The 25,975-nt window shown below is 45.1% G+C and overlaps 1 protein-coding gene and 1 long non-coding RNA gene across 23 annotated transcripts in view; one reads left to right on the forward strand and one right to left on the reverse strand.

Moving 5' to 3' along the window:
• Positions 1 to 25,975, forward strand: part of HDAC4 (histone deacetylase 4) — a 248,648-nt gene that overhangs the window by 57,073 nt on the left and 165,600 nt on the right. For 8 of the 22 annotated variants that reach the window (XM_075755868.1, XM_075755850.1, XM_075755848.1 and 5 more), the window contains exon 1: positions 3,239 to 3,369. The exons of the other annotated variants lie outside the window; for them this stretch is intronic. In XM_075755868.1, coding sequence (XP_075611983.1) covers positions 3,261 to 3,369 — 109 coding nt within the window. In that variant the 5' untranslated portion in view covers positions 3,239 to 3,260. Of the gene's footprint in view, positions 1 to 3,238; positions 3,370 to 25,975 lie in introns of those variants that run through there. 22 annotated transcript variants of the gene reach the window in all.
• On the reverse strand, positions 226 to 4,254 carry LOC142602302 (uncharacterized). The gene is made up of 2 exons (XR_012835961.1): positions 4,079 to 4,254; positions 226 to 3,279 (listed from the first exon to the last, which is right to left on the reverse strand). It is a non-coding gene; the product is annotated as an uncharacterized LOC142602302 (long non-coding RNA).

Raw genomic sequence — 25,975 nt, forward strand, 5'->3', positions numbered from 1 at the left:
CTTGTGGTTAGTTACTCAGCACGGCATGGGGCAGGCTTGCACGAGGTGGGGCTATAGTCTGTGCTTTGGATATCCCCAGCACACCTGGAATAGGGTGATTTTGGACTGTGATGTATGTTGAGCAAGTATATTGGACAGATGTCATAAGGAGGGAGTAGCTAAGGATATTCGCCTGTGAATTTTAGAAGATGAGGTAGGAGATCTTGAACCAGTGGTGGTCTAGGCTTTTGTACTGCTTTGCATCTCATGTGTATTTCGTTAGAGATCTAATGTATTGCCTGTATGCACAATCCTCGCATTTATAAATTTCTTACTCTGAGCATTCATAGAGTGCAGATGTTCATAAAACAGACATTCATGTCTTGAAAACTCCACTCGCCTGTGGTGAATGGGAAGCTTTCCCAGGTAAGCTAGAGAACCTCTGTAGTCCGTTCCTGAATAAATGAACCTTTCATCATTTACGGGAGGAGGGGGGGAAACACCACCTTGCTGTGATGGATGCAAAGAGCGCCTTCCAAACGCGAACACAGTGCAGGTGAATGCAGCGCTGTCTTCTCCATTGCCGAGCTCAGGGCTGGAGCGGTTGGGAGCTCCCTGCAGCAGCTCTTTGGGGCAGGTACCGGGGAAAAAGATGTGGGAATATAACAATTTGGTGGGATCCGTGCAAGCTGTTTGGCAAATATGAGGGTCTTGTCTGAATTGAAGCGATATCAGTGGCTAATGGGGTTATCATGATAAATGGGAATTACTGCTGCTGTTAAATATGCTTACATATACAAAATACATATTGAACATGAATACATGCACGTATATACACATGCATATATGCATCTCCTGTGCAGAAACAAGCATCTTGTCTCCGTACCCTGTTTGCCCAGAGGGAGCCGGCAGCCCAGAGGAGTGTGCAGGGACAACAGTGGTTAAACAGAATAGCTCCTTTAAACACAGATATTCTGCATACAATCAGCTAGGCCTGGCTTTGGCTTGCTCCTTTTAAATGTAAAGGAAGATAAAAAAAAAAAAAAGGCTCATGGGCACTTCGTGTTTAGATACAGGCTGTGAAGAGGCGAATGACTTCTTACCTGCTGAGGCTGCAGCAAAATGTTTGTGGAGTCTGCATTAGCTTGGAGGTCGAACGGTTTATGGCTCTTTAGGAAGGCGGCTTTCAGGCTCGGAGGGTGTAATAACGGATATTTAAGTATTTCTGTTCAAGTAGGCCTGCTGATTTAGTGCTGGCTGGTCAGCTGAGATCCTCTAGGTTTTAAAACAAATGCTCAGATGAGAACCTTGCGGACCCCAAAAGACATCATCAGGGGGCTGAATGTACGTTCCTGACTAATGCAATCCCCTTCGTTTAGTTATTCTGTTTAAAATTGATGAAAAATAGGCTCCCTCTTTTCTGGGAGATCTATGAATGTTTAAGCGATCACATGGTCCCTGTAAAACGGCATTCTTCAAAGGCACTTTAGTGTAAATCTGGCATTACTGACAGTGGGTTTGGGCGTTAAACCTCTGACCCGTCATCTTCTCCATGGGGTAGGGCCTTGCAAGTCAGCTCTGCTTTCCACATCGCATCTTGGAATAAGTTCCTGTTGGAAGGTGTTTACGTTTGAACTCATTGCAAGAGAGCCTCCACATTATTCTTCCTCTGCTACGCTTATGTAGTACGCTGCTGCCTCGACTTGAAGAGGTGAGTTTTCTCTAGCAACACCCAGTATTAACCTTTGCATTTGGCTGTTTGCCACTGTTTTTGTATGAATCCCTTAAAAGCTCTACGCAATAAATGTCTCCATCAGCAGTGCTGTCTCAGGATAGAGCCAGGATTCGATTTAACTCTATGAGACGGACCTCCAGTCTCAAGACACGGCAAAGAAAGGAGATTTAACTGTATGTCTCTGCAGTGTCATTCCTGAGCAGTGAGGTCCATGGGCTTCTCATCTCTTTCCTCTGCGGAGCAATGCAAAGGCCACAGACTTGTTGCCAGGGGCGGGCGTGATGTATGTGCTTACCACAAAACGAATACTCACGGCTAAGGACCGTGAAGCCAGTCCATAAAAGTAGAGAAAGGAGTTGTTAAAAGCAGAGCCGAACGCCGCTGTGCAGCGGTTTGTGATATTGCGGTCGGTGTATTCTGCACTGCCCTTCCATAGTCCTGAAAAGCAGAGCTGAGTTATCCGAGCTGAGCCAGAGGGACGGGGTATTCCTGGGAGTATCATCCCGTGCTCTCAGCTTGGGTTGCAACAGAGCTACGGAACGTATTGCTCAACAGGCAGGCAGCTCTTTAGGTAAGCATTGATTTTGCAATGCACAGCTAGCAAAATTAAACTGGGTAAATCACTGATAGGAAAACAAAGGTTTGGTGTTGGCTTTTCCTCTCTCTTCCACTGGCTTCTACTTGTGGATGAAAGTGAGTTTCAGGGCCCCAAGCTCTGAATGTCCGCTAACCAGGTTACAGCCTTGATTTCTCTTCTCCAAGCTGCCGTTAAATTTTAAAATGGAAAAGTGATAAGGACCGTTTGTGAATGGAGCGCTCCTCATGCTATAAACTGCAGCTTTTGGGTCCTGCTCCAACAAAGCTCCAAAAATCTGATTAACCTGAGCGATGAGGTGTGCACAAAGCACTCGCATGTGTGTTGCACAGCTTGATTGTTTCTTCTCCACCTGTTTGTAGTAGCTTCCTGGCCTTCACGTGCTCCCATACCATGGCTGGAAGGAGCTGTCGAGTAGCAGCAGCAGAGGCAGGCTGTTCCTGCAGGAGATGTGCCTCCAGCCCTGTGCCCTGCTCCTCGTGTGAGGATGGTGGTAACGGCAGCTGCCGGCTCTGTGTCGAGCTTGGTGTGATAAATAGGTGCAAGAATTCTTTTTCTTTTTCTCCTCTGAGGGGCCGGGGAAGAAAGGGAGGTTGTCTGCATGTCATTTTTTGGGGAGACTGGTGTTAATTGCAAAGGCAGGTTTAGCTCCGGTCTATGCATGTGTGTTTCGGCACTAAACATGAGCTATTGCTGTAGCGAGCTGTTTATCACATACCTTTGACCACCTCACCCATTGATCTCTGCCCGGTCACCAGCTATTTCTGGTGCTCTGAGCCTGAGCAGCCGCGCTCCCCTGAAGCAGGCTGTCTCGCACGTGGTGGTTTGTCTTCTTGCTGCCGGCGTGGATTTTCCACAATCTTAAGAAGTGAAACGCTTCCCTCGACATTGGTGGGTTGGTCCCGCACGAGACTGTTTCAGGCAGGCTGGTTCGCAACCCCACGGAGCGATATGTTACAGTCCTACAACGCTGAAAAGAGAGAGGTGGTCAGCTTCGGACACGCTGCGTTTGCTTCCAGAGCACAATATAGCTGTGTCTTCTATGCAGAGATGCAGAAAGGTAAGGATAAATTTACAGCAAATAATAACCTATTGAAGTAGAAGTAATAGCTTTTAAAAGAAATTACACTATCTTTTCTGAAATCAGAATCTGGATACCAAGTTTACTATCACAATATTCAAAAAGACTAGTGCAGATATGCTTAAACAGGGATTTATAGCAAGTAAAACTGAGAAAATTGTCTTTATGTTTTTTTTAAACCACAGAAGAATAGGGTGGAAAGAGATCACTGCTCTCTTCTGTGCCCGCGTACAGCTGCACGCGCAGGCTGCGCAGCTGTATTTTCTGAACATCTTTACAAAACTCACCTAGAGTTACCAGTTACAGACCTTGCAGCTGCTAACAGTTCTGCTGTTTGATAGCAGCTGCCGTATTGACAAGCACATTTTTATCATGGGAGATGCTGCTGGAGTGGAAATGAGCAACAACTGTTTATATAATCCGCGCCGTATAGATCAATTACCGCGAAAACAAGCCGTTCGCTTGTCTGCAGCGGCATGCACCTTGAACCGTGCTTGCTATAAATAGCTGCAACGCCGAGCAGCAGCGTCTTCCGAAAAGTGCCAGCTTGAGCTCCTTCGTGTTCTCCTGGCGCGAGCACGGACGTGGTGATCGGCTCTTTCCCACAGTGGTGAAAGCAGGTGCCGCGAGAGTCTCTCTGCTCCCGTTTGGGGTTTTTTGGGGGATTTGAAAAATGCCCCATCCTTACCTGGAACTCTGCTATACTGAATTTCATGCGTACGCTAACGCTTCCGTCTTCTTTCTTCCCCTAATTGCCAGATTTGGTATTCAAGCAATATAAATGATTTATCAGCCGAAGCTCTTCCGGGACTCTTGTAGCAACTCCTATTCCTAGTGCATCTAGAAAATTCTTGCTGGTTTTACGTTAAATGTTTGGAGTTGGTGGTTCTTTAAGTCGTGATTGAAGCTGTGTGTGTCAGGAACATTCTTGAGGTCAGCTCTGGAGATATGTTTCTGCCTGGCAGTGGCAATACTTGCTTTATTTGACTGACATGTTTTTAATCAGAAAGAATTGTTGAGAAAAAAACAAACAAACCAGTACTAAGAGTTTCAGCTACACAAAGTACAGAGGAGTATTGCAGCCTTGAGCCATGGCATTTACGGTGATCCCTGATTTTTAATTGCTTCATCCTATTTTCCCCTCAAAGTCTAGTAACTCATTACACAGACAGTAAAGCGTTCTTATTTCTAGATCGTACCGTGAGCCGTACCTTCATGGTAAGCTTCCTGAACCCAGATGAAGACAGTGACCATGTCAAGGCCTCTGCCTTCGCTGACTTCCAGTAAACTGGGATGTTCTACCTCACCGTCACAGGGCTTTGGGAAGTTCTTACGTGAGCGTTCCCGGTGAAGTTGGATTGGGAAGTTCTGTGAGGGTTTGCTGTGCTGCAGGATCACTTGCTTGGATAACTTCCCTCCCCAACAGGATGCTGGTGACTTAGCAAAAACAAGTTTCCTTTCCATAATTGTTATTTCTTATTCCTTTCTCTACTCCTCTTCCTTTCTGTTTCTAAAGCAGAGGTTGTCTAATGACAGAGAGAAGGGCTCAAGCAAAATCTGTTACAGGTTTTGCATTTTTTCCCCAAATCTCTGAATGTTTTCAAACATCACTCCTGCTTTAAATTTCTAAACCAAAACAAAATAAAAAAACCCAACCCATACTTTGCTTCAGGTTTGATAATTTGAAATTATCCATGTGCAACTCTTGCAGAGGTGTGAGCACAGTTCCTTGTAGCGGTGTCTCTTTCATCTTGTTTGTTGTTCCGAGATATCTAACGTGGCAATAAATTATCTGGTGCTGCCCTTGCTGCTTAACGAGTTCTTGCCAACTCTTAACACTAATTAAGGTGGTGGGGAGGAACACCCTAAAAAAGATCTGGGTTCTGAATATACTTCTCATATTTATGTAATATACATGTTTTATTGACTTTATTTTTTAAATGTGTCCGTTATTCACAAGTGGTAAAGCTGTAAGAGCAGTCCTGGTCATGCTAAACAAGTGTCAATAAAACCTCCAACCACATTACTTGCTAGATGCTGTAATTTGCTGTCTTTTTTTTTTTTTTTTTTAAACATTCAAAACCGTTAGAAAAAAGGCAGGTACTTGGGAGAGAAGAAGGTAGGCTGTTACTGCACAGGATTTAACAAGGAGAAGATCTCTGCTAGAAGCGAGACTCTTTCTAAATAAGCAAGACAGCTTTTTTCCCCAAATTGTACCAATTGTAAATTGGTCTTTTTGCCATAACCTAATTACTGGTACCATTTGCCCGGCTTTGGTTGTGAACGGTGCTTCTAGACCCCTTTTTTTAGTGTGCAAAGAAGCTCTCCTGGTAAGAGTACGAGGGTGCTAATCTTGTCTGGAAGACTGTTGAGGGATGTTGAGGCATGGCTCAAGTAGGATTTGCTTGGGAGAACTATTTTTTAATTATATTCTTCAAGTGTTAAACTCTTGTGATGTAAGCCTTCAAAAAAAAAAAAAAATCAAATTCAGGAGAGATCATCTCAGATTGCACCATGTCTTTTCTCCGTTAAATAGTAGCCCTTAAAAAGTAAAATGGTTTTAGGCCCTCTGGACTACTTAGCTGTTTGATAGCCAATAATCCTCCCACAATTTTTAAAGGGGACAACTGCAGCTAGCAAAGGTTTTAGCCTGCCAGGCATCCCTTAAGCTTATTTTGTTTTTTAAAATCTTTCTGCAAACAACGTTCCCTAAACCACGCTTTGTGTCCATCTAGGGCAATGGAAAACTCAGTGGGGCAGGAGGTTTTGTGGGGGGCTGTTCAGTGGGGTCCCAACCCTTCGGAGGCATCGCAGTGCTGCGTATGGTTTAGGTGAGTCCTATAGGGAGTTCTTGTGTCCAGTGTTGGGGATCCCAAATTGCCTTTGGCTTCTCCGAGGGAGCCTGGGCAATCTCACAGTAGCACCAAAGCTCCTGAAAAACCGATAAAATGAGGAAAACAAAATGTGCAATAACAATCTGGATTGGGATGGAATGAGGGAGAAAGTCATTGGGGCGATACTGCACAAACTCTTGTTTCGGACTGGGGGAGTGGACAGGACTTCAAATTCTTCAAACTTAAATTATGGTAGTAATGGTATCTGGAGTTTCCCCCGCTCCCCATACAGAAACATAAATTGTCTGGTGTTTACATGACAAATATGGGGAAAGCAGTTTATATCAAAATCACTTCCAGCCCTATAAAGATCTTTAATCTATTCAGACACTTCTTCTAATGCTAGTGAGTGGATTGTGTGAAATCCTAAAAATGTTCAGCAAAGTCAGAATCCCTGTTGCCCGATGGTATTGCTTTTGAGTGCGTTCTTGCTGGCTTTCAGTTAGAAGTAATAATTTTATTTGTGATATAACAATACATACTGCCCTTTATGACAGTCACTTTTCACAGCCATTAATCTTGATGATGAAAAATCTGTGGTCATGGGTGTACAAAGTACAAAATTTCTGATGTAAAGTACTGTGAAAAGCTGAAATACAAAAAGGTGATGGAATTGCTTTGAAATATTTTTTTTCTTTTTTTTTGGTCTCTTTTCATGAGGTGTCAATGAATGCTTAAGCATTCTTTGCAGCTGGGAAAAATGTTTTGTTTTTAATTTTAGCCCTGCTAATAAAGTCTTGTCATGTATGTCAATGAAGCAGAAAGAAAATTACTACAGAGCTAACTGTAGGTTGTCATTAAAGCTGATTTCCTGCATTAAGCCAAAAACAACACAAGATTTCATTTCTGGACTTCCTAAATATGTTAGTCACGCTGATGGCTTCCTAAAGCCCAAACCCTAAAAACTACAGAAATTTACTGCATTTGAATGTATTTATTTGCTCTTGTCTATCACCTTGTCCTGATCTTCCTGTGTTGATCTTCTGCTGCCCTCTCTATTTTTAAGATAACGTGCTTCGGCTTCCAGCTGTTGATGCTTGCAGACAGCTGCTTGTAGGGTCCTGCCTGAAAAAATCCCTTCCTCTCTTCGTTTGGCCAACGAAATAAGAAGCGATCTCTTGTTTGAGAGCACAGCTGAAGTCGCATCCTGCCAGATTCTTGGGCAGCAATGTAACCGGGGAAGAAAAAAATCCTGCCGTAACTGTATGGGCACTTAGTACTTTGCTCATAGCGATTGAGAACTCAACACTACTTAAAAAAAAAAAGTCTTGCAACCAGATAATTTACTATAAACAGAGGAGAAAGGGGGGTTTCCTGGGAGCTAACTAAAAAAATTAGCAGTTCTTAGGTTTTTGAAGCTCAGATTGAATAGTTTGTTCTAGTGTTGTCCCTTTGATAGCACCTCATTGTCTGCAGTCTTGCATTTTTACCTACGCTCATGTGCTGCCAGAAGGTTTTTGGGCATTGGTTGTTTTACTGACTTGTAATACCTGGAGCTCTAGAGCGTATTCAACTTTACTGGCTCATATATTTGACATAGTGCTTAAAAACAACCCGGGACTGAATGTGTTTATACTGAAAAATATCAAGTCAAACTAGCTTTTTAATTTCCTTCCCAGAAATACACTGCAGCGCTTCATCAGCTAACTTCATGAGGGTTTTTGCGCTTTGAGTTGTGGCTTGTTTGTTGTTTTTTTTTTTTTTTTTTTAATGATGACTAAACCAGAAACCGAGGAGGGGTAACAACTGCAGTGCTGCGGTATTAAACGTGCTATAATTCACTCTTTCATGACAATGTTTCTGAGAAATCTTTGCTCATTTTCTGCCCCCCCTGTCTCTAACTATTTTCGTCCTGGTGAGTTAGATCTGATATTCTTGTGTTGATGGAATGACTTCTCCTTAGGCTGGTCCCAACTGCAGTAATGCAGAGATGTTGAACTTGAGTGCCTCCAGCCTTTTAGACTTGTTCCTTTTGAGCCAGCGGGAAAGGGTGTGTTATACTGAAAGCTCTTTAGTTCTCACGGTTTGGTCAAAGTATCTTCTCCGTAGCGGAGCAGCACGGTTTCAGTGTGGCGATGGGTAAGTGCAAAGGCTGGACTGGGAGGATGCTGATGCTGAAAGGTGTGTACGTGTCTCAGGGGCTCGCTTCATACCGGCTCTGATCTAGTTGGGTGGACTGAATATCCATGAGTGGAGAAAGTCCATTAGGTTTGCTCTTGGAGCACCTCTTCTGGGTTATTTTTTCTGCAGAGAAATCTAGTTTGTGTGCTGAAATGTCTCCGAGATACAAACCAGAACATGGTTGAAGTGGTGTGTCCCAGGAGATGCCCTGGCCCAAACTGAAGTGTCGATGTGGGTGTACCCTGTGTCTAAGGGACTTGCTGTTTGAGTTTGTTTTCTCCCAGGATCCTGGATGCTGCTGCCAGCTTGGTTTAGTGGGGGGGGGGGGGGGGTGTGGGTTTGTTTGGGGTTTTTTTTTTTGTGGGTGGTTTTTTTTTTCCCTAGCTAACTTTAAGAAGATGGTGGGAGGAGATGAGCCAGGTGGACTTGCCATGGTGGGCACTTCCATTGCTTATTCTTTTCTTTACCCACTCCTGAAGTGGGTAAAAGAGCTAGGGAAGCTACTTTCCCTGGGTCACTGCAAGGCTGCTGGGTCCAGACCCCAGCTGGAAGGAGAGGTGAGGGACTGGGAAATGCAATGCAGGTGGTGATGGGGGGAGGTCTCAAAACCCCAGGAGCTGGAGGGCTGTGGGTGATGCATGGATCAGGAAGTCTCTTTTGGGAGCAGTCTTTCTGGGATGCAGAACATAGGCTTGTTCCAGCAAAGCCAGCTCAGGATTCAGAGGTTTTGGGATGGATGCCATGCTAGCAGAGCTGGAGGTTGAGGAGCACAGGTTTGGTGCAGGCCCCTGGGCAGATCTTGACACCCTTTTCCAGCCCCTTAGAGGGGAAAAATGGTGTCTCATTTAGGCAGGCTGCTGGAGAAGAGATGCGTGTTGTTCTAGGTACCTTGGGAACCTGAGTATCATCAAGGTGCATCTTGGATTTAAGAGTTACGTTAGAAGTCGTGCTCGTTTGAATCTTCTTACCTACAGTGGTGTTTTGAAACAGTTTATGAAAAGATTAGTATGAAACAATATCTTCAGTTTATTTTGTGTTGCTGGCAGGATCTTTGTCTATTCTCTTTTGTTTACTAATTGTTTGCAGGAACATAATGGTGTCATTTTCATGAGTTAATTATGGTAGAAGTTTGTATGCTCTCTTTGTGCCTGGTGGGGAGAGCTGCAGCAGCACAACACCAGCCTGCTGCTGGTGGCAGGGACCCTCCTGTGGCCCAGCAGCTCATTCCCCCAATTCCCACCCTCCTCCATCCAGCTGGGAGGAGAACTGAGGTCTTTGTGATCTCTGCTGTTTCTTCCAAATGTGCAAATCCAGAGTCTAGTCAGAAGGTCTGACTTCTCTGAGTGCTTTTGTAAGCCCTTTGGGGGCAGATGTGGCTTTACTGAAGTAGGAAGTGTGCTTCTGACTCGAACATCTTCCTGTGAAACCACGTCAGCTCCTTCAAGAGAAGGCAGTAGCTGCTTCATCATGGCATGGCTCTAGCCTGCAGACTTTCCAATTGAACCGCTCTGTGGATGAAGACAGGGAGTCAGGTCATGTTTGCTTTTCACAGTGTCTCTTCCAGGTAAGTTGGACTGAGATGCATGGAGAGTACAGAAAGATCCCAGCTTTATCTACATCTGTGAATACCCAATGCAGAGCCTGCGTGAAGTGCAAGGACAGTGGGACCAGTTCAGGGTCAGCGAGAAGAGGAGCTGCAGGGTCGGGTCAGATGCTGCTTTTGGCTCTTTCCTGAATGGGGCAAAATGTTTCTGTCCTCAGCCACAGATCTGTCCGGTCCTGCTCTTCGTGCTCCTGTGAAGCTCATGGGGAAGGAGAAGAGAAGGGAAAATGTTTTTACCGTGGAGGGAGAGGGAGCAGACTGAGGTTGGGGACAGAAAGGTCGAAATACACGGCTGACAGTGCGGCAGCCCTATCGCCAAACTGCAGGGAATCGGTGGGGCCTGGTTATGGGTTATCCCGTAACTCCACTGGGATTATGCCGTAACTCTGTTTGGCAGGAAAGATTAGTGTGTCAGGCTGTAGGGAAGTGGGGAGTACAGCAAGATGCTAATTACACATTTATGCCTGAAGATTTATTACAACTCTGTTACCTAGGAAAATCCAGAATGTCTTTTGTGGCGGGGGGGCAGGAAGGAGAATAAGAAAAGACCTTATCGTGAGGGGTCTGTGTTTGAGTCTAATGCTTTTCACGATAGTGCCGAGCGTCTGAGTGCATCAGCAAGTTTGTCCACATGCTGTTTTTATGCAAGTGTTACGGTCTGACAACTATGAATCACCCGCTCAGCTCTTGATTTGCGTCAATCAAACCACATTTAAGAGAGGCTTTGTTCGCAGTTTGGAACACAAGGCCAAGGCAAGTGTGCGAGTGACTGCTTCGAGCAGATCCTCTTGAAACTGAGTTCAATGGTCCGGACTCAAACTCTGGGGAGAGAGCCTGTGGTTCAAGTGGGAGGTGAGAAGTTGCTGTTCTTTTCCCTCCAGTCCCCCAGTCCTCTCCTGCTGGTGCTCCGAGTTGTCACTGAACTCTTTGAATCTATAGGTTTGGGCTTGCATTCGACCTATCTGTGCAGGTTTCTTTGTGTTAGCACGGGTTTTATCCCCAAGGTTGCTGTGACGAGTGTTTTTAAAGGGATACAGATTTCTTTATATTTGATTATTTGTTGGGTTTTTCTTAATAAGAACTTAATGAAATTAAATGCATTACAGATTCATCCTTCCATATCTCCAAACGTAGGAGTCCTTTCTTGCAGAATTATCTATACTTTTGGACAGTAAGTCTGTGCTTTCTGACCTAGAAACTGTGACTACAGCAGGATCGCGAGCCAGGCAATGTCAGTGCCGAAAAGGAGCTCCCACCTCGAAGCGGATTGCAAGCCCAGAAATAAATCCCTTTGGCAAACTCAGCCTTGGAGTGGGACACGACTTCGTGCTGCTGCTGAGCAGCAAGTCTTTTGGAGAGGTGTTACAAAAAAAGCAACAACCCCAAAACCCAGAGCAGTCTTCTCTGCCCTTCACTTTAAATTGCTGGTATCCAGCTAGAGATCTTTACAATAGCGACAGAGCTGTTCCTGGAAATATGCTGAGGTTTTATTTGTTCCCTTTTGAAGCCCTCTTGGTGAAGGTTTGCCTAGCAGTTAGGCAAACTGTAAGGTGCACGCTGTCTTGCCGTATGCAAGGTCCAGAGTAAACCTCTTTACATTTGTAGGTGAGAGTGACCGTTTTTCCTCCTTTCATCTCCTCCCAGCCTTCAGGACCTGGATCTGAGGTCCTCCCGAGCTCTGATGTTCCTGTGCACGCGTGCTCTGCTTTCCCTTGTCCTAAACCCACCCTTGACCCAGTTCATTCTCAAACCACTTCCCTGCTTCTTCCTCTCGCCACGCTTTCAGCTCATTGAGGTCTCCTCTCCTCCTTCCCGTCCCCCTCTGGCACCACTCCTCGTGCTCATCAAAGCATTGATCTCGGGGGCTGTAGGCTTGCCAGCATAATAAGGCCACTGCTCTTCCAAACACTCCTTTTTTTTTTTTTTTTCCCTTCCCATCTTACAAACACAAAAACATTCCCCCCCCTTCATTGGACTTGCTCTCACTATTTTTCAGGCTGAAATTAGAGGATTAATTCCTGCTTTCCTGCTGACAGTCATGGAAACGAGCTAGTTTCCAAGTGTCAGGATGCTGATCCTTATCTCATTCAGTTGCCAAAGAAGGTAATAAAATAACTATAAGAATAAATTGCTGTAGCAGATGCAGCACATGGGCATATGGCAGTCTATTAATTACTCGTGTTCTACCCAACTTTTAAAATAAATCAATAAATGTTGATAAAACACTAGAGAGCATGCAGAATTTTTTCTTTCTCTACCCGTATTTTCTTCCTCTGGACTCTCCGATCATAAATTTTGACTGTTTTTAACTGTCCAGTTTTTGGACAACCTTAGTGTTTCCCTGTGGAAATGAACGCTAACAGACCTGTGTGCCTCTGTCTCCAGACTTGGAGATGTCATTGCTAGCTGGTTTTAATCCTCAGAGGCAGACTAACAAGGAGGTAGCTGTTTTATCACTTCGTTACATCATATATTTGCAGTGTGGTAGTAGCATCTATAAAATTACTTGGAGGTAGAGAGGAAACCTTCCTGAATGTTGCAAAGAACCCTCATGTGCCCAATCATTATTTTTTTTTTTTCATTAAGCAAATCTCTTGGTTTTTGGGGGTTGTTAAAACTCTCATTGCCACACTCTTCAGTATTGTTTCACTGGTCGACTTGATGGACCCTTGTCCGCGGTAAGTACAGTGGCAGACAGGCAATCCATGCGTTCGCTTATAGGTTATATGACTGAGAAATCTGTTTTTCTTTAGATGCTGTTAATGAAACAGAAGCGGCTTGCTTTGAAGAGTCTGGCCATACTATTTTATCGGTTGGTCCTCCTGATCTGGTGATGGCAGAGCTGTCGTACGGACAAGGATGGCGCTTAGCGTGGTGTTGCGGTCCAGGGGCTTGTTTCCTCTGCACTGTTTCTGCTACTCAAACCCCCTTCATATAGGAAAGGTGAATGTAAAATAGATACAGTTAAAAATAATAATAATAAAATAAATTTTCTCTTGAAATCAGAGGAAATGGATCCTTTCTTTGTTTGAAAGGATCCCTCTTGTATTGATCCCTTCTCTTTGATTACAGATGTCTCGGAGGAGGCGTTTGGGGGAGTGTGGGAACAATATCTTTTCTTTCTTGAGGCTTTTAGGTGACAGTGTCTTGTTTTCGTATGCTTAGGGAGGACAACTTTAAGGGACCTGTTCTATCATTGTGTTTTATCACAGACGACCGCATGCAGACATAACTTTTATATGAGGGGAAAAAAAAATTGCAGCATTAGTTCCACCTTGGTGTTTGGGAGCGTTCTGGGGAGGTGTCCTTAGACAACCTGGCTGCATGCGTAGATGTGTGGGGTGGGAGACATGACAGAAAAGTCAGTGGAGTCAGGTGGTTCCCTAGAGCAGAAATTCTTCTCTGGTTTGTGGAGTATTTGACAAATTCCAGTTGTTTACTGAAGTACACATGTGGATTCCTAGTTGTCCTTTGGTTGGACATCAGAGATGTCTGACTCTCCTTGTCCTGCAGGTCTTCGCTGGCTGAGCACGCTCTAGCTGACAAGGGGCTGCTTAATCTCAGGTGCTTTCGCAGGCTAAGAAAACCCCAAGAAAATAGCCTAAAACCCAAGAGCTGTTGGTGATATGCCTAGACTGATGCTGTTGTTAGAAGTTACCGAAGTTGTAAAGATCAACGGTCACCAGCTGCAGTGACTGAATTGGTTTTACGCACCTTTTGGACTTTGTTTTATGAACAACTGCATTTCGAAATTACCAAATGGCTGCACTTAAGGCTTATGAGTGAGTAAAAGGGCAGTGTGTTACCAAAGGCTTTGAAGAAACCGAGACTGTTCTTGGACTTAGAAAGGGAGGACTTAAAACCAGCATAGTACTGGGCTGTGCTGTTTTAAGGCTGCGTGTGACCAGTTCAGTGGTCTATCTCCAAACGTTCTTGTACCTATGCAAGCTTTGAGATGTTTAAGAATACAGGTCTTAATCCAGCATCTGCTTTTTAATGAAGTGTATTACTGATTTGGCAAACGGTAGGTGCAGTCGCACAGCATCGATCTCCTCCCGAGCGTGTTGCGGTATCTCCTTTACACGCGAACTCAGCGTTAGAAAAGGAGATGCGTGGCCGGTGGTGGCTGCTCAGCTGGAGGAGGGAGCTGCAATGCCAGTCGGGGACCTTGGTGACGCGGGTGGGACTTCGTTGCGGTGGTGAGCTTGCCCAGGCTTCGTTTCTGCTCTGTTGCCACTGCAGGCTGCAGCAATAACACTTCTGTCTCCAAAAGAGATCAGAGGTGGCTTGAACAGTCCTTCTAGAGATCTTTCTGCAGGAGAGCTGCTTGACACAAGCATGTCTGCTCAAAGAAAACCTAGGGCAGGGGAAGAGAGGAGATATTTCATAAAAGATCTTGCCCTGTTTGTCCAAAGCATGCAATCAAAGCGGGATGCGGTTTAGGTTTGCCTTGCTTTTGTGATAGCTTGTTGCCCGGCAGGTGGGAGAGGCAGAAGGCTGTGCCGAGGAGGAAAGCGGCCTCCCGGAGAAGACCCAGATGCAAGGGGAAAGCTGGTCTCAGTCATACCATACTTACTTTTGGCAGCCTCTGTGTGCTTCATCTCCTTTCCTAACTGTGTATCCTGAACAAGCAGAAAAAATAGGAGAAGGAAAGACTTCTTTTTCCATCCTAACCTAAAGGAAAGCTTTTGGTAGTAATTCAGTGGAAATTAAAGTTAAATCTTTCTATTAGCTTGACTTAAGTGGAAATTGTTAAATACTCCAGGATGCTGTCATTCTGTAACCTAAGACTGCAGTTTGAAGCTTCTCAGGACGTTTTTGCTTTTCTTCACCAGCTTTCCAAGTCGTTGAGTTGCTCATCAACTTTTTGAAGATGTTTGCAATAAAATATCTTCATGTTGTGGGTTTGGTGTTTTTGTTTGGTTTTTTTTTTTTTAACTCTTTATAAGAAATACTTCTGGGTTGAAAACTGTCAATATTAGGTTAACACAAAATCCATAGGCCAGCACCTCCTGTTTTCTGTGTTTTATGCTGTTTTAGTAAGTGAAGTTCAGTTTTATTAGATAACTATGTTTCAAAAACCTTTTTATGCTTCGGCAGCGTAGCAGCTGAAGTGCTTTCAGAGTGCTGTCTCGAGCCTGGCTTTTTGATCTCCTTGGGGATCATGCAGACAGAAAGTGGAGGAAAGTGTGTGTACGTGTAGGGTTTGAACTTCTGGCTGGGCTTTTGACTTTAGGTGGAAGTTGTTTAATTTTTGAGAAGTTCTGCAAAGGCTTGGTGCTTTGGAAATACAAATTTACCCTTCATTGACTTGTTCCTAGTACCTCAAAATGTGGGTCTTGTGTTCATGTGGTTTTTGTGTGTCTTTTTTTAAAATTTTTATTTTATTTAATCCCCTTGCTGGTCTGCAGGCCCGGTTGCTATGCTTCAACCGACAAGCTAGCGCAGAGGCAGGAATGAGGTACAGGAGCAAGGCGGGGAATGAAATGGGACCTGCTGAAGTGAGTACGCGTGGCAGAGGAGATATTGGTGGGGAAGGCAGTCGGGCAAACCGTGAGCTTTGTGCTCTGGGGCCCTGAGCTCACGTCTGAAGGGCTGGTGTGCGGTACCCTTGGCATGGGTTATCTTGGTTGCTCTGGCTCTATAGTAAAAAGGCTTGCAGTGGGCCTGCTCTCATTCTGCCTTGAAATGAATTATTTCCTTTTTGGTGTTAGGTAATGACAGTAAAATTGTGCCCCGAATCTTACTAGGAACTCAAGTTTTCCCTCTTAGGCTTAAGTAGTGTCAAACTTGAGGGCTAGCATCTTTTTATTCAGTCCCTACCCACGTGCCTCATCCCGCCCCCCCCCTTTTTATGGCACTCATCATCTGATGAAACACTTGGTGACAGAAACGAAAGAAACTTATTCTCTTCCGTACCACTCATTGCTCTAAAAGCCCCAAGTGTTTAAAAATCTGCCTGCTGCGTCTTCCTTATTCTGCTGTGTTATTTTTCAAAGCAAGTCTTTGTCTCTGCAGCAGACATGAATTCGTGGCTGTGAATTTCAGTTGTATATATTCTGGGTTTTTCTTGGATTAGCCTTAAGTAGTTGCATCTTGCGTTATGTGCGTGCATGTATACGTTGCAGCAGCACTGTCTCGTGCATGTGCATGTATATATGTATGCAGCGGCAGTCTCGTGTAGCAAGCGTGTGTTACTCTGTGCGGAGGAGCTGCTGCTGGGTGCTGCCTGGCAGCGCGTACATAAAAGCTCAGCCGTATAATACCGGTACCAGATCAGTGCAATGCCTCCTTAAGAGGGAAGATTCCTAAACTGCGGGTAAACAAGAGCCCCATTGATCTTGGTGTTTCTAAACCGCATGTTCAAAGTCCTTTTTGATGACTTTTATATATAGTATCTACTTTCAAGGACAGATAGTAATTTTACGTGCATAATAAACCCCACCGTATTGCAAAAGATGGCTTGCTTTTCTAATGGTGTCCGCAGGAGTAAAAATAGCTTTGCCTTATGTGGTTTTATTAATCATTTGATGTGTGTTTAGGGAACTCGGCATAAGGCACTGCCAGCGTAGCAGGAGCGGATTGACTGCCCTTCCCGGAGGCGAAGGCTGGCAGTGCTCTCCACCTCTGAGAGCCACCAAACTACACCTGAAGAACCCTCTCTTTCCACTTGTCCCCCAGCAGTCTGGAACCCAAACAGACTTGCAATATTTACCCCATCTGCTGTGTATTTGTGCCTCGGTGTGCCCTTGTAGAGGAAGCGGCGAGTCTGGAGCAAGGCTTGTGGGCTTTTGGAGGAGCCCTGTTCTGAAGACCCCCTGCTTGTGTGTCCTTCTCCTGGTGTTTCCTTGCTTTGTCCTTCCCCGCTTAGCCCAGGCGACGTGCAGGGCTGCTCGCTTCCAGCCCTCCTGGGCATGGAGGGGCACATGTGGTCACAGAAAAGGAAACCGCAAGTTTTTCTCTCTTGTTGATCCCGAGTTGCTACCAAAGGATTTCAGTTGCATCAGTTCAGCTCTCCACTTTGTTCTCCCGTGGCTCCTGGGCTTCTCCCGTGGCTGCAGGGTGCAGCTGCAGACACAGACTCCAAATTTACGGCACTGAGATAGGAGTTAGCCCTGTGAAGTTGCTCCTACCCGTGAGTGGTTGTGACTTGTTTCAGTGAAAATGAAGCGAACCGAGGGGAGACCAGGCTGGTGGGCCCTTTCTGAGGACAGCAAGTGCTGGAGGACATGGAGAGCTCACCATGTCATCTGCTAGCGATGCTTGCTCCTGGTCTGGGATGTAGAAGCTATTCTTTCTGAACTCGCTGGCAGTCGGGAATGTATTGACATTCCAATACATATGCCTACGTGTGCAGGTCCTGACTGATGTCTGACAGCACGTGTGTCTCAGGGCTTGGTGTGGGCTTCAGGTCAAAGGATTTGCGTTGTCATTTACTCCTTTGGGTCAAGTCTGATTTCGTCTGACTTAAACTTTCTCTGTTCTGCTGTTCCTCATGCTTCCAACAGGAAGCACTTAAAACCAAAATCCCACTCCAAAACCCCTTCTCTTCTAAAGCTCAGTCAAAGCATCTGGGGGAATCATTCAAATGGCTGGAACTATTCAGTCACCTATATAATTTTTAAATATCAAATGAGGCACAGAACTGCGCACTTGTTATTTGATAACTTTGTTTTTCGAAGTATTTAGCAAAAAGTGGGCATGTGTGTGGCATTCCTAATACTCCAGCTTTGTCCTGAGTCTCTTTGGGATGGGTGTTTTCCTGAGGCCTTATGAAAAACCAATGAATTATGATTTAAAATTTACATTACACCACAAACTCTGTAGACTTTCTGCAGAAAACTTACAGCCCTGTAACTCCTGGAAATCTCAGCAGCTTTATATGATCTCAAGGCTCGCATCTAAGACTCGACAGCTCCATTCCAGGCCGTATACATTGCAACATGAGAGATGCCCTCAACCAGAGGGAATGTGAAAAAATGTTTTTGAGGTGATTTTTACTCTTCCAAATATTTCTTCTATGGGTTTAAGTCTAGGGTGATGTAGACCAAGAGTTTGTTTTGTTTTTCTCTAGGCGTACCAGAACGGGTTCTCCTTGCTTGTGGAGAGCATCTTGTGTTTTCCTTAGGTGCTCTCTGTACGGCCGGGCGCAGGTCACCGAGCCGTGCTGCCCTGCGGGGCTGGTGTCACCTCCACGCAGTGACACGTGGCCAGCCGCTGTGGGACTGTCTGCTTGGGCTTCTTGAGCAGCTTCACACGCCAGCTTCTGCCCACACGTCTCTTTGGAGCTCCAGTTAGCCACAGACGATCGAATATGGGCTTTGGGCTGGTAATCACGATTTAAGAATTAGTAAAATAACTTTGCAGCCCATTGATAATTTGTTCTCTTCTTGGTACACTATTATTTTTAATTTCTTGGGGTGAAAAAATCAGCCATCCTTTAAAGATGTAAAAGCATTTCTTCTGCTTCCTCGGATGTTTTTTTTTTCAGGACATGGCACTCAGATTGCGAGAACTGTGTGTACGGCATGTCTTGAGCTGCCAGAAAAACACCCAGACTCTGTTTTATTGCTTGGTTTTGGAAGGACAGGGGATTGCAGTGCCAACTGGTACACGGGTTGTCACCCCTTAGCGTCGCAAAGCCCTGCTGATGACTCCCACTTCTTTAGCTACTTTGCTCAAAAGCTTATGGATATTGTAAACTCTCCTTTTCACAGGTAGAGCTCTCAAATAAATGCTAAAACTGAGCTGGCTTTTAGCTCCAAGCAGGACTATCGAGGTGTCTTTTAATTTCTTTGTTTTGGTTTTTTTTTTTTTTTACCATCTGTGTCCTATTTTCCTACTTCTTTGTACCTTTCCTAGAGTCTTGTGCTGCCCGTCCCCCTTCTCACAGTAATTCCTCTCTGCGCTGAGCTGTCTCCTTTGCAGTCAGCTATCAGTTTCTTATCGCTCTCTTTACCTTTTTGTTGGATTTTCGTGGCTGACACTGATGAATAGATTTTATTGATGGAGGACGAGATGGATAAACTGTGCATGGTAGTAGTAGTTTAGGGAAAAAAATGCTAAAAACAGAGGCAAGTGCTTCCAATTTGTAAGTGTTGTACGTGCACATTTGTGTCTTTCCTGTCTGTTCAGTGTACAGTGCAGGAAATATCAACAGTTGTTGAAATAGAAAATAATTTAAATCTAACCGATTCAGTATACGTTGCAGATGGATTTGTTTTGAGGGAGAATTATTTTGAGACTGAACATTTTATAGGAGGCTGATGATTTGCAGGTTGCAAGCTACAAAGTGAGGTGGCAGGTCTGGGATAGGTAATCTGCGGAGAAGATGCTTGGGGGATGCTGCCATTCCTTGGACGTAACCCATCTCTTCCTCTTTGTGCTCTTTATTTTCAATGAAGTACATAAAAACTTAATATTAAGGCTGATGGTGTCTTCTGCGGTGTGTTCTTGGTAGCACTTTTGGATGGGGGAGCATTTAGGAGTGAGGAGGACTGATTTTGGTGATAGTTTGACTAGCCCAGCCCAAAGATGGTGTGCATCTAAGAAGGATCATCGTTATCCAAGTTGCTCCTCTGCAACTGTACCCATATACTCACGTAGGGTGGGAGCGCTGGTAAATTCAGAGTTTTGGGCTCTGAGCGTGTGGTACGAGTGGTCGATGTTTTAGGAAAAGGGTGCATGCCTCCCTCTGGGGGCTGGCGGTGGAGGGGAAGGTCTACTCCAGGCTGGGGGTGGGCAGGGCAGGAGGAGCCCCCAGCCTGGAAGGCACTAACTCCGCACGGTGCTGTGGCAGCTGGATGGAGGGTATCTATGTTCATTAAGTACACCATGGAAATAAATATGGCATCTGCAGCACAAAGGAAAAGAAGAAACGTGAGGCTGGATACATGGTGGGACGCTTTTGGAAGTAAGTGCCTGGCTTTTCTCCACTTGGAAACACAACTGCTGGTCTGCATTTATTTTTTTTTTTTCCTGCTGCAGTCTCCATTTGGAGTATTGCTTGTGCTGCCCTTGAAGATTAACTGCCAAAGCCTCTTCAGTTCGTGTGGGCAGCCCTGGAAGTCTGTTTTCCATCTTTCGGAAGATTCCAGCTAGTTAGGTTGCTTTTGTCATTTAATTTTCTCTTGTTTACCAGGGTATTAGGAAGTGGAATCCAAGCAGTGTGTGTTTTGCCCTAGGAAACATCAGTAGTCCAGTCACCATTCCAGAAATTCCTTTCGGTTCATTTTTCTCTGCAGCAGAGCTCACAAAAGCTCTGAACGCTGTAAATGTAAGTCTGAAAAGGTCAAACCTCGTGTATGCCAGAGACGGGAGTACAGGATGACAACGATGCAGGGGCACAGATGAATTTTAAACTGTGGATTGAGAACAGTATGTTCATAGCGAATTGTCAAAGTACATGTCTTGAGTACTGAGGAGGAATTGGAGGTAAAGCAGTGAGAATTTCTCTTGTGTTACTCAACGACTTCTTAACATATAGCAGAGAGGGATCAAACCGCAAGATTTATGGCTAGGAAAGAGTAGGAGTTGCACAAACCGGGGTGGTTCTTTGCTTCTGCTTGCTTTGCCCACAGGATCCCGGTGGCAGAGCAACGCTTGGAGAAGCAGCAGCACATCAAGGGCTTTTCCCGTTGGCCAAAGTTGTGTCGAATACGTCGTTTTGAGTGTTTCTGTTCTGCGGGTCCGTTCACGTGTGAGCTTGCTGGTTTTGTGCTAAAAGCCCGTCCAAAGGCTTCAGTTTGGATGAATTTCTTTTACAGCACTTCAGTAATGGTGGGATCGGCTTTGCCTTGATGTGTTTCCAATTCAAGAAGCAACAACCGGTACACGGCGCAGGGGGAATCTCATCTAGAGTAACAGAACAGACAAATATCAGACGTTTTCAGCCTCTCCTTTGCACGTGGTCTACAAAGGATGAACAATTCCTGCTAGCTGGGTGTTTGGCATATTGAAATGTGGGCCAGAATTGATTTTTCAGGGAGGCCATTGATTGGCACGGCCGGTTTGACGGGGCTGTCGCTGCAGCACTGCCTCCGGATGGCATCACGGAGATGTATGAGAGATGAGCGGGGCTCGGTTCTTCGTCACTGGCTGGAGGAAAGGAAAACAAAAATAGCTGTCGGTGTTTAACACTGAAAGATGCAGCCACAGCTGGTGGAGACATTTGTCATTTAGCAAAGTACGTAATCATATTTTTCTTTTTTTCATTTTAAATTACATATAGGTAGGATAATATGTTCAGGAGAATAACGTTCACTAGTTCTAGAAAATGAGAAACTGAGAACATGAACGTTTTGTTAGCGGTGAGTACCTTGGAGCATGGGAAGAACTGGCAGACTCCTCTTCCCCTGCCGGCACCAGCGCTGCTTTGCCACTGCCAGCTTTGTCATCCTGAGATCCCACCTTGCTGATAACGTCGTGAAATGACTTGGCACAAGGAGAAAAATCTCATACTTAGGGTGTTTGAATCATTTCAGGGAATGACCTAAGCTAGAAATGGGGGGAGAAGGGTGCTGGGGAGTGCCGTGACTACCGGGAGCTGGCTGGTGCCTCTCCGGACCGCGGAGTGGGTTGTGTGCGGTGGTTCCTGAGCCGGGCAGAGGGATGGGTGCTCTCCCCGACCGCGGTGGGAGAGCAAACCCCTGTGCTCCTCTTCCCCTGCCGCAGCTTCGTCTCCTACCTGGGCTGGTTTGGGGCTGTTCACCTGCGTTTGGTGCCCACCTTGGGCAGTGCACACAAGGAACGTCGCTGTTATGGTGCAGGGAGAGGCAGTTCCTATGGGCCACCAGTAAGCAGGGGAGGTGGTCTTGTAGCGGGAAACGAGGAACCCACCGTCGAAGGAAACTGCTGGTTTACAGTCGGTCTCTCCCACCCTGAAAGAGGGGAGGATAAAACTTACAGAAAGGCATTTCCAGCTGAAACATCTCCAAAGAAATTCAGGTCCTCTTTATTCCATTTTTAATTTTTCTCACTGTTTTTTGGTGTGTTTACTGAAGATGCTGTTACTTGATGTTTATGTAAACTAATGGAATATATTATTGTATTAGGACAATAATTGTATATATACATGCATGTCATCAATACGTATACCTGCATTTAAATGTGTTAATTGGTGTGATAACATTGTCTTCTATATAATAAGCCTTCTATTTTATGGTCTTCAACATATATGGCTTGGGAAAGGCATTATGAAGGAAAAGACATTACTTTTAAATTTATTTAAAGAGCGACAGAGAGTTCAAGGCCCGTTACGCATTAAACAAAAATATTCTTTAAAGATATTAGCTCATAACTCCAGGCAGCGTATGTCTCCTCTCCAGAGAGTCCTCCTGGTGAAAGCAGTATCACTTGCGAGGGAGAGAATCACTGACTTGAAAAAGACTGGGTTATTTTGTCCGATCTGCCCTAGTTCAGAGCCTTTTCATCTTTGTGGCTATTTAGCAGAGCCAGAAGTGTAACCCAGAGACTCATATCTGTGGGGTTTTTTTCTGGGGGGAGGAAAAAAAAATCTCACCAGCAGCATGGGAGAAGAACGAGTGCTCGACTAGGTGCAGAGAGTTCTGGTTGCACCGGCGTGGGGTTCTGGATGCTTTTGCCAGGAGCTCCCAATTAACAATTTGCTGCTTTCAAGCTGCCATCTTCCTACACGCTTCCCTCCCGCCCCGAGAAGTCTTGAGTCTCTTTTGTGGCTTGCTTAAATGTGTGTATCAAATCGCTCTGTGACCACTTTAATGTCCGTAGGGCTTCAGTGCAGCCTCCAAGTGGATCAGAGCAGCGCGATGGCCCGTTCCACGCAGCGCCGTGCCCGTGAGATCGGCAGCAAAGGCACTGGGACTCCTGCGGCGTTGGAAATAGGTTATTGCGTGGCCATGTTCACCTCCCTCTTTGAAAATTTGTTTTAATTTTGATTTCTCCACTCCCCTATTTGCTGATAATTTATTTTTTTTTTCAATATCTTTCCTGGTCCATGGGAAGAGACACCCCTCGGCTGGGCAAAGCTCTTATGGAGTTGGCTTTTGGTGGGGGCACACCGAAAGCTGTGGGAGGCTGGACTTTAAGATGAGAAGTGGGAGGTAAATAACTGCAGATGAGAAAAACCAACCAACCAAAAATCAAACAACAAAACCTGAAATCTTTTTTCTTTTTAATTTTTCTGATTACTGCTGAGTAAATGGTGCCTTAAGGAGTGTTGTAAGTAGTAAAAACAAGTATCTTAATTTACACTTTTCTACTTACAGTCGTCAAACAAAAACCAATATAACAAACCAGGAATGACTTAAAAAAACCAAAACACCCTTGATTTTTCTTTTTCTTTTTTTCAGGTATTTTTTGATTACCAAGAATGATGACACTTCTTGGCATTGCTGTTTTTACAAGTTGGCTTATTGCATTGCTTGCAACTCTCAGTCTTTGTTTTATTTAGCTGTGGTTTTTAATTTCCTGCTTGTGGCGGGTCCGTGTTTGTCAAACGCTCTGTAGCTCGGATCGTGCGGCTTGCCTTTCCGCTCACAGTTATCGGGTTACGGCGACGTTTGCTTCACGGGCGGTTCGGTGTGCAAGTTGACAGCACGCAGCTATATTCAGCGTAACCTGCAGCAGCTCCCGTCAGCTCCTGTGTGACTTAAAGCCCGATGTTTTCAGTGGTCATAAATTTCAGTTCTGCTTGAACTTGGGAATGAACTTTTAAATCAAAAATGTGTTCTTGCTAATGCCTCTTTGGGTTAATTCAGTTTTGAAACTAATATATTAATTGCATTTTTAGAATTTTTTTTTGTTTGTTTGGTTGGTTTTTTGAGGGAAGAGGAGGATTGGGAAGACCCTTAGGACAACCCAGGAAGTCTTCTGATGGCACGTGGGCTGTTGGGACACTGCAGCTGCTCTTCTAGACTTTCCTGAGCTGGGAATGGGCACTTCACTGTTGGTCCGACACATTTTTTGATTGCGTGATGTTTAGGTGGTTCCTGGAATGTTGCTTGCAGTTCATCCACGTAGTTTCCTTGCTTAGGAAGATGAAAGCTGGCAACTGTGCATTGGAGCAAGCTGAGTAGTCCCTTTGGTTGGGAGCAGATCAGATGTTGAAGCATACAGCAAACTTTCTACCCGCTCTAAGATTCGGAGACCTCTACGGAATATTTTTTAGAACGTTTTTTTTTTTTTCTTTCTTTTGTAACACATGAAAAATATTTCATCATGCAGTCATCTGATTCTGCATTCAGAGAAATCCTCACGGATTTCAGACCTCACCTAGGCATTAAAACTCCTGAGATTTCTTACTGTGCGTTAACGCTGTCTCTGGACAGACCTCGTGCACTGCACGCATCCGGGTGGCCGCGGCATTTACGCAAGTGCAGTCCACGGGGTGGTTTAGTGTTGTTTGGTCTCCCACGAGACCGCACATTGCAGGTAAAAGCTTACATGCTCAAAAAGAATGGGCAAATAATACTCGTTAATGTACATTTTCATTGCTTTTGTCCTACTTGTCAAGGAAACTTTGGCAGAGAGCTGTGGATTTCTTTTGATGCATTTTGCGGTTGAAGTTAAGGTGTCTTTTCGTTTGAAGCTGCTCAGCACCATCAGTTAGGTGAGTCTCACAAGCTCTTTGGGGTGAAAGGAGCCTGTCCCGGCCATGTAAGGAGTGGAGACTCCCGTGTAATTTTATTGAAGCAGAGTGGCACAGCGGGTGGGCTTTGGGCTGCATGCAGCTGCTGAACAAAGTCTACCTTAAGGTAAAGGGGAGGGAGGATGGCCAACAATATTTTTGCACCTCCCAGTACTGCAAACATTTGCAAAGCCCAGCATTTTGGGTTGGCCCCACGGTTAGAGGGACTCGCTTCTCCTTGGCTTGGAAACAGGAGTTACTCCTCAACAGACCAGGGATTAGAAATTTCTGTTTCAAAATGTGCTATTCTCGTTCTACTAAGCACAATGCAATTTAAAATGCTTTTACCATAACAAATCTGTATTACTAATTTTATCTAATATTACTATATTAAATGGCCACAGAGTAACGATCTGTTGTGGTAAAGCAATAAGAAAAACCCATTATGTGTTCCATGAGCATTTCAGCTTGTGTCAACCCCCTATTTGCAACAGAACAGGAAAAAGAAGAATTTTGAGTGTGGTGGTGTCGTCGATTGTACCTTTCTCGTGGCGATGGCGAGGTTTTCCGCTGCCAGAACTTTCCGTTCCTTTCCGTCGTTGGGTGAATCAAAGCAGACACAGAGGTTTAGGTGCTGGGAGCTGGCTTCTGGGTGAGTCACGGTCTCCCTCGCCGAGGTCCAGGCTGAAGCTGGTTTCTGTGAGCAGTCTGTTTCACGAGTATACTCCTTTTACTTTCATCAACAACAGGGACTACTGACAAAGTGTAAACCGGCCTGGGTTTCTCCTGGACAAGGAAAGATATCGAGGGGAGTGTCTGGTTTGAGAAATGCAACAGTTTGGAGACTGAGGATGGAGGTTTTGCACCATTTGAAGTGCACACAATTAATCCCAATGCAAATTTGCATCCCAGCGCCCTGGGTCCCACAGAGGCGAGTGTGCTGAAACACCTGGTCCGAGCACAGTGGCAGAGGCTTTCCTTGTGAAAAATGTGGAGAGCGGAAGGAATTATTGCAGTGGAAGAGCCTGAGTTTGGCAGTAAGTCAGAGCTGGAGGCAAGCAGGGTTAAGCTAGTGGTAACCTTGTGGATGAAAATCAGAGGTGCCTAGGGTATAGCGTAAAGGAACACGTGGCACCACGCTGCTTGTGGTGTCCTACAAAATATCTCTTTCTGCTTCTGAGGTCTTGTGCCTTTTCAGCTGGCTATCAGCGTAGCTCTGCTTTCCTTCCCATCAAGATTTCTTTTTTTGAGCAATTCCTAGCACCTTCTCTGATATCCGGCTACACAGCCAGCAGTTAAAACAGCGCAGCCTGTTAGGAGAAGAAAATCTGGAAGTGAGCTGGAGAGCTTCATTCGAAGGAG

The sequence above is a fragment of the Balearica regulorum genome, chromosome 6 (assembly GCF_011004875.1).
Source record: "Balearica regulorum gibbericeps isolate bBalReg1 chromosome 6, bBalReg1.pri, whole genome shotgun sequence".
Taxonomy (NCBI): Eukaryota; Metazoa; Chordata; class Aves; order Gruiformes; family Gruidae; genus Balearica; species Balearica regulorum.